General features: G+C 40.5%; 1 protein-coding gene across 1 annotated transcript in view; it reads right to left on the bottom strand.

Annotated features, from left to right (window-relative positions):
• snrka (SNF related kinase a) overlaps positions 1-8,777 on the bottom strand; it is a 97,982-nt gene that overhangs the window by 13,269 nt on the left and 75,936 nt on the right. The window contains exon 5 of the mRNA XM_050045775.1: positions 8,028-8,162. Coding sequence (XP_049901732.1) covers positions 8,028-8,162 — 135 coding nt within the window. The remainder of the gene's footprint in view (positions 1-8,027; positions 8,163-8,777) is intronic.

Here is an 8,777-nt window from a genome sequence, read left to right on the forward strand (position 1 = left end):
CCCCTTTTACTCTGTGTGGTAACATCCCTAGAGGAAATATTAAAAACGCTGGGGTGTTGTTGTCATACAGTTGTCTACGGCAGCAGATCGTTCTGTGTTTCTACTGGTCAAAGTGACGGCTGTGATGGGAGAATTGGATCTCAGTGAAGGGCAAGAGACAAAAAAATGTAGGCTTAGCGCCCTGTGGTCCATTGCCCAATAGGAAATGTAGAATACTCAAAAGTACTTTAAAAGTCCTTGAGTTACTTTTCTCAGGGAGTAACGTTGGAAGTACTTTTAAAGTAATTGAGTTACTTTACTCAGGGAGTAACCCAGTAAAGTAACTGGTTAGTTTTTTAGAAAGTAACGCAGTAGCGTACTTTGATTACTTTTAAAGTAACCCTTACCCAACACTGGTCACTTCAAATAAAAACTTAGTAGGAATTATGTAAGAGGGGTGGTGGAAACTTTCATATGTGAGATGGTTTCTAGGAGCTCTGGCAGAAAAATGGGGGAAAAAGGAGCTCAGGGAATCATAGTGCGACTGATCAATGTCCAAAAAGGTGGGAGTCTTAGCGACTCCACCTCACCAACAATGTGCACTAGAAAGTTCTCAAAGTCAGCAGCAGAGTCAGCAGGAGCAGAAGGCTAGGTTGGGTTTACTAACTGGTCAACAGTCTTGAATAGGAATCTAGGGTTGTGTTGATTGGCAGAAATGAGTTCAGAGTAGTAGTGAGTTCTTGCATTTTTCACCATCCTACTGTAAGGGAGTAGATGCTCTTTCATAGCAGCAAAATGAATCTGGAGACCTGACTTCTATATGCGTTCAGCTTTTCTGCATTCCCTTTTACAGCTTTGAATGCTGTCCTTTAACTATGGCTGTATTCTGATGTTAGAGGTTGATCTTTTCTTCAGAGGTGCTATAAGGTCTAAGGTAGTGGAGCACATGGGATTGAAGGAGTTAACCAAATCACTGGTGTGGGTGAGATCAGAATACACATTTCCCGTGGAATTAAACAGTGTACAGAATTTGACTGTGCTCATTAAAGGTACGAGTGTACTTGGAGCCGGAAAAGACATTATCAGCAGCCTGTAATTCAATTTAAGACAATGCAAAGGTGATCAGATATAAACATGTCCACATTTTCTACAGAAGGTATTCTTAAACCCAGACTAAATACTAGGTCTAGGGTGTGGCCACAGTTATGAGTTTGGCCAGGTGCATGTTGTTGAAAATTTAATGAATTTGTAATATTTAGGAAATCAGTAGCAAGGACATTAGATGAGTCATCAATATGAATGTTGAAATCACCACAAAGAACAATTCTATCATAGCTTAAAACAAGACTGGATAGAAGTTCAGGGAGTTCCATTAGAAAGGAGCCAGCTGGTTTAGGGGAGTGATAAATTTCAGCGAGCCACCAGGTTTAAATGTGAGCTCTTCAAAGGAAGAAGTGTTTTTACAGGCTATGAGGTTACATTTGAAATGTTTCTTAAAGACGGCAACAAGGTCACCACCTCAACCACAGTTCCTTAGTTAGCTAAAACAGTCATAATCAGGAGGGCACAGTTCCACAAGCTGGCTGTGATCACCAGGTTGTAACCCGGATTCTGTTAAAAACATAAAAATCTAACTCATTGGAAAAGATGAAATCATTCAGAATATATCTTTTGTTGGAAAGGGATCTTGTATTGAGAAGGGCAGGACTTGCAGGATTGGAAGACTTTACTGTGACCCGTTTATTAAACCTTTGTCTGGACACTGTGGTTATTGCGTTTGGGAGGGTTGTTTTATCCTCACTGGTGGTAGGCAATGCTAACCACAAGGGGGCTTGCTGGATTCGAGGGGGATTGAGGGGTGAGCTGGTGTGGACCAAAAGTTACCAGGAGTGGACATGAAGGTAGTCAGGGCGTGGGAGAGATTAAAATTTTGTAAAATAAATTGTCAGTCAGAGCGCGTGAGCCCAGGTCATTAGAGTGAATGCCATCACAACTGTAGGAAGCTAGGTGTTTCCAAAAGAGATTGAAATTGTCTACAAAAGCTATGTTGCGGGCTGCACAGGTGAACTCTGAATGTCTGACTCTGAATGTCATTACAACCAACATAAAGGACGATATTCTGGGCTAGAGGATGGGCCACCAGGATGCTGGGAATCTTTTCCACAATATCCATCACCTTAGTGCCTGGGAAACAAAAAGTTGCCGCAGACATTTATTCACATTCCTCACAATCAAATCTCCAATAATGAGTGTGGATGGAGGAGGAGTAGTCAAAGGAGAACGCTTCACTCAAGGTGATTGAGCAGCCGGGGAAGAGCGGACCGAGAGGCGGGAAGGAGCCCACCATGACGCATAGAGCGGTGAGTCTTGGGACAGGATGAGTGCTCAGATATGGTGGAGTGATTGGAGGTGGCGGCAGCTTTGGGATACATGAGATGGCAGAGGAGGTGAAAGAGGAGGCCGGGAAACCGCTGTTCAGACTGCACCTTGACCCATAACCTTCAGTTACAGCAAAAGCTCTTTCTCCATCTCCTACTGAGTCTAAATGTAGCCCTTGAAATGGTTTAGCATATATAATGAAGCTGATGTACTTGTGTGATTTTTTTTAAAATCCGGAAACATTAACAATTATAAAGCAGCAGACAACAACATAAGAAGACACAAAAAAGGACTAGATTACAGAGCACAAGTTAAAGGAGCTGATGGTATCACATTTCACTGGTGTTTCACCTTGTGTGATTCCAGGAACCAAACAAAATAAAACAACAACAAAAAAAAATCATTGACACTAAAAATTTCCAGTGTTCCACTACCACCTGCGATGGCAGCTTAGACCACGGTCTCCTCTGACTTTTAAGAATTCTAATATATCCTGCTAATAATAAACACCATTTAATACTAAAAGCAGTTAGATAGCAGGATAATGATGGAAACGAGACAAAAAAGTAAGAAAACTACGACAGGAATGAACAAGACTGATAAAGAATCACCAACATGCTAACTGGGAAGATGGCAATAACAGATTAATAATCATTTTTGGAAGACATAGGTGTGTTAGTGAAGTAAAGTAAGTTAGTTAGTAAATATCAGGTCTCTAACATCTAAAGCAGTACTAGTAAACGAATTAATATCAGACAATCATATTGATTTATTCAGCCTCACTGAAACCTGGCTGTGTCAAGATGAACTCCAGTCTGTTAATCAGCCCTAAACCTAAACTAGATTATAATTCATTTGAAAGCCTTGTTCTTAGTCTTTTACATCCGACCTGAAAAACCTCGCAGCCACTTTTATTTGTTATAGTGTACCGTGCTCCTGGCCCGTATTCTGAATTTGTATCTGAATTCTCAGAGTTTTTATCCAGTTTAGTTCTTAAATCACATAAAGTTATTATTGTAGGCGATTTTAACATTCATGTTGATGTTGATAATGACTCCCAGGCTACTGCGTTTATCTCATTATTAGACTCCATTGGCTTCAGTCAGGGTGTACATGAACCCACTCACTTAACCATACCCTCGATCTAGTTCTGATGTATGGAATTGAAACTGATAACAGTCTTTCCACAGAATCCCTCGCTATCGGATCATTATTTGATTACTTTTGATTTCTTTTTACTCGATTACACGCCACTCAGCAACAGTTACTATACTAGCTGTTTATCAGATAATGCTGTTGTTTAAGGAAATGATTCCTTTGTCATTAAACTTAATACCATGTCCTTCAGTAACAGAGGTTTCACGTACCAACTTTAAACCGAATTGATAATCTTGTCGATAGCGCCGTAGGCTCGCTGCGAACAACACTCGACTCCATAGCACCTCTTAAAAAGAAGTTAACAAAGCAAAGAAAGTTCGCTCCTTGGTATAACTCTCAAACCCGCAAGTTAAAACAAATATCGCGAAAATTTGAAAGGAACTGACAATTAACCAAACTGGAAGAATCTTGTTTAGTCTGGGCAGACAGTCTCAAAACGAGGGGCCTCCGCAATGCCAGAGCAAACTATTACTCAGCTTTAATAGAAGAAAATAAGAACAACCCCAGGTTTCTTTTCAGCACTGTAGCCAGGCTGACTGAGAGTCACAGCTCTATTGAGCCTTGTATTCCTTTAGCCCTTAGCAGTAATGATTTTATGAGCTTTTTTAATGACAAAATTCTAACTATTAGAGGCAAAATTCATGACCTCCTGTCCTCAGATAGTACCTATCTGCCCTCAAACACAGCTGTAAGACCTAATATATATTTAGATTGCTTACTCACCGATTTCTCCTCAACAATTGACCGCAGTGATTTCTTCATCTAAATCATCAACGTGTCTCTTAGACCCCATCTCAACTAGGCTACTTAAGGAAGTCTCACCTTTAGTTAACACTCACTTATTAGACATGATCAATATATTTATTAGACATGATCAATATATCTTTATTAACAGCCGATGTACCACAGTCTTTTAAGGTAGCTGTAATTAAACCGCTCCTAAAAAAGCCCACCCTGGATCCAGAGATGTTAGCCAACTATAGACCAATATCTAATCTTCCCTTTTTTGTTAGTTACTAGTTAAAATTACAAATGATCTTCTGATTGCTTCAGACAAAGGACTCGTTTCTGTACTTATTTTATTAGATAGATCTTAGTGCGGTGTCTGACACAGTTGACCATCAAATTTTGCTACAGAGACTGGAACATTTAATTAGCCTAAAAGGTTCTGCACTCAGCTGGTTTAAATCTTATTTATCTGATCGTTTTCGGTTCATGTTCACGATGAATCATCCTTATGTACAAAAGTTTGTTTTGGAGTTCCGCAAGGTTCTGTGCTCGGACCAATCCTATTCACTCTATATATGCTTCCTTTAGGTAACATCATTAGAACAATTTCCATTGTTATGCGGATGATACACAATTGTATTTATCGTGAAGCCAGAAGAAACTGATTAATTAACTAAATTTCATAACTGCTTAAAGACATAAAAACCTGGATGAGCACCAATTTCCTTATGTTAAATTCAGACAAAACTATAGTTATTGTTCTTGGCTCCAAATAACTCAGAGACTCTTTTTCTGATGACATAGTTTCTCTAGATGGCATTGCTCTGGCCTCTAGCACTACCGTAAGAAACCTCGGAGTAATATTTGATCAAGATTTGTCTTTTAATTCTCATTTAAAACAAACCGTACGGATTGCATTTTTCATAATATGAAATCTTAATATTGCGAAAATTAGGCCTACCCTGACCTGAAAAGATGCAAAAAAATTGGTCCACGCTTTTGTTACCTCTAGGCTAGATTACTGTAACTCCCTATTATCAGGTAGCTCTAATAAGATCTTAGTGTGGTGTCCTGGAGAGTCTTTAAAAACTCTCCAGCTAATTCAGAATGCAGCGGCACGTGTACTAACAGGAACAAAATCATATTTCTCCTGTTTTAGCTTCTCTGCACTGGCTCCCGGTAAAATCCAGAATTGAATATAAAATCCTACTGTTAACTTATAAAGCTCTAAATGGTCAGGCTCCGTCATAGCTTAGAGAGCTCATAGTGCCATATTATCCCACCAGAACACTGCGCTCTGAGAATGCAGGGTTACTCATGGTCCCCAAAGTCTCCAAAAGTAGATCAGGAGCCAGAGCCTTCAGCTATCAGGCTCCTCTCCTGTGGAATCATCTTCCTGTTGCGGTCCGGGAGGCAGACACCGTCTCCACATTTAAGACTAGACTTAAGATTTTCCTCTTTGATAAAGCTTATAGTTAGAGCTGGCTCAGGCTTGCCTTGTACCAGCCCCTAGTTAGGCTGACTTAGGCCTAGTCTGCCGGGGGACCTCCTATAATACACAGGGCACCTTCTCTCCTTCTCTCTCTCTCATGTCCTGTTACTGCATCTTGCTAACTCGGCCGTACTGCATGTCACTAACTCATCTTCTTCTCCGGAGCCTTTGTGCTCCACTGTCAGGTTAACTCGTATTGCAGCGGTGCCTGGATAGTGTGACGTGTGTGGTTGTGCTGCTGCCGTGGTCCTGCCAGATGCCTCCTGCTGCTGCTATCATCATTAGTCATACTTCTACTGTTATTATACATATATGATTATTGTCACATATGCATACTATCAGATATTAATATATACTTTCAACATATTGTACCACAATAGCTGGAATTATAATTATAATTATAATATTATTACTTGCATTAATGTTGCTGTAAGCTATTATCATTACTGTCTGTCCTGCATCTCTCTCTGTCTCTGTCTCTCTCTCTGTCTCTTTGTGTCATACGGATTACTGTTAATTTATGATGTTGATCTGTTCTGTACGACATCTATTGCACGTTTGTCTGTCCTGGAAGAGGGATCCCTCCTCAGTTGCTCTTCCTGAGGTTTCTACCATTTTTTTCCCCCCCGTTAAAGGGGTTTTTGGGGGAGTTTTTCCTCATCCGTTGCGAGGGTCCTAAGGACAGAGGGATGTCATATGCTGTAAAGCCCTGTGAGGCAAATTGTGATTTGTGATATTGGGCTTTATAAATAAAATTGATTGATTGATTGATTAGTTCACATGTGGCTATGTGTGTGCATGTGAAGAGGGCCTGGCAGAGGAACAGCCCCTGGGCCCTACGTTGGTCAGGGCCCATTAGCAGAGTACTCCCTTAAAACACATTAGTCATTATCTTGTGCACAGGAGGCTCAAGATTCATGTCAGTAGAGATCAGCAACACAAGGCTCCACAACTGACTTTAAAGAAGCACCATCATATCATACCCCTCCATGTTTAGACATGGAGGAGGGAACAAAGACAAAATGACACAGACTCCCACCATAGAGGTCTATGGTCATCAGCTCAACACTTTCCAGGAGGGAACACAACTGGATCCACTGTCCGACAACCCTGTCACCCCATGGATTGAATATAGACTATGACTACAACTGCTGTCTTAACTTTTGCTATGTATCTATTAAAGAGATGCATGTAGAAGGCCTCAGAATTGTTTATCTCTTCACCATCAGCTGTGTGACTCGGGTATGGCCTTCTCAAAGGCGTCATCTATCTGAATAAAAGAGAAATGAATATGGAGCCAGAGTGCACAACACTTGTTTCCTACTATCAGCTCAACACGGTTATATACAGTGTTTGTGCAGGTCACTGTTGCTACGTACTTACTTTCTGTAGGCAGCACTGGAAAATGTGATGAGTCATATTTCCTCTTACCTGTGTTTACTCTTCAAATCTTAACCCTCAAGTCCTTCTATTCTTGAATGATTTCAAGAACAAAGATATGGGAAAAAAAAAAATCATGATAATGAAAAACTGTTGCCTTCATACTTCAGATTGGTTTATTAAAAGGATTTCTTCGACTTAAGGCACCCTCTGTAGAGCAGGAAGAGGAATGTGGAGAGAGTTGTGCCAGTGTGTGCCAGTTCCTGCTGAAGCCTCCCCACTCCTCTCTTCCTTATTTGTTCTTCTCCTCTGTTGCTCTTCCTTCTACAACTGTACAGCATCCAACTCTCCTCTTCCTTTAAAGATGAACAAGGTTGGCAGGGAAGCAAAAAAGAAATACTTGGACAGCTAAAGGGATAACTACGATGTATTTTCTTAGATTTTACCATTATAATGCCTGACTGGAGTCTCTCCTCACTTACTTAACCAGTGAATGGGACCAATGTCAAACAATACAGTGAGACAGAATAACGATAGCAAAACAGAGAATTTAAATATTGTGAACTTTTTTCTTTCCCATGTCCTCAGTTCCACTTTCCCTGAGCGCAGCAGGTGGAGGCCCAGTGAACCCAGAAATGAAAAAATAAACCTTTTCATATCTAACCCAGTCTTAATCAGCTATGGCTGGGCTCTGCCAAGGGGGGCCAGACAGGCTGCAGTGTAAGGCAGTGGAGCTTGATAGGTCAATTACCCTCTTCTCGGCTCAAACCATGACTCAGATAGTCATTATGATGATGAGCACTGATTTTTCTTGGTTGCACTATTTAAGTAGCTAGCTCTAAAAATAATCCAGAGTTGTGCACAGGTCACAGCATGAGAAAGATGGCCTTAAGCAGAGTTTGTTCTTTACCTGAAGTGAGCCTTGATGTTGCTGGGGCTGGAGGAGCGAGTCTGGACCTCTTTTTCCTGCTTCTCCCTTAGGATCCTCTCCGCTAGTAGGTAGTATGTGGCTGTGATGTGGTTGTATTTGTTAGTCTCCAGGGCTCTGAAACAACACAGTCACATTAGGAACAATTACAGATGGGAAGCATAGTGTAAAGACAACAAGACATAGAGAAAAGGACTAACAGAGTCAAGGAAAGAATAGATACTATAAAAATGAATACACTTCTGAGACACCTTTATGTATTTCAGTCACCACTAATAGATATCTGTGAGAAACAATTTCAGTCTCAGGAAAAAGTTATTTCATGGCTTGTCTGGAATGGACAAAGACCAAGGGTCAAATTTGAAATATTACAGTTTTGGGAGATGTAGAGAGGGGTATGGCATTGCCAAACCTTACTACTTTCATGCAGCAAAAGTAAGACTAGTAATTTATTGATGTGCTAGGGACTATGAAGCAAAATGGTGAAATTTAGAACAATATGTAGAGAGAAGGGAAATTCAAAGCTTTACAGGAGACAGAGATATAGTAAAGGATGTACTTCAGCAGGTAGATGCTGTCACTTGATTTACAGTCAGGTCCATAATTATTTGGACAATGATACAGTTGTCGTCATTTTGGCTCTGTACACCACCACAATGGGTTTTAAATGAAACAATGAATACCTGCTTAAAGTGCAGACTCTCAGCTTTCATTTAAGGCTTTTTTCAAAAA

Source organism: Epinephelus moara, chromosome 6 (genome assembly GCF_006386435.1).
Source record: "Epinephelus moara isolate mb chromosome 6, YSFRI_EMoa_1.0, whole genome shotgun sequence".
Lineage (NCBI taxonomy): Eukaryota > Metazoa > Chordata > Actinopteri > Perciformes > Serranidae > Epinephelus > Epinephelus moara.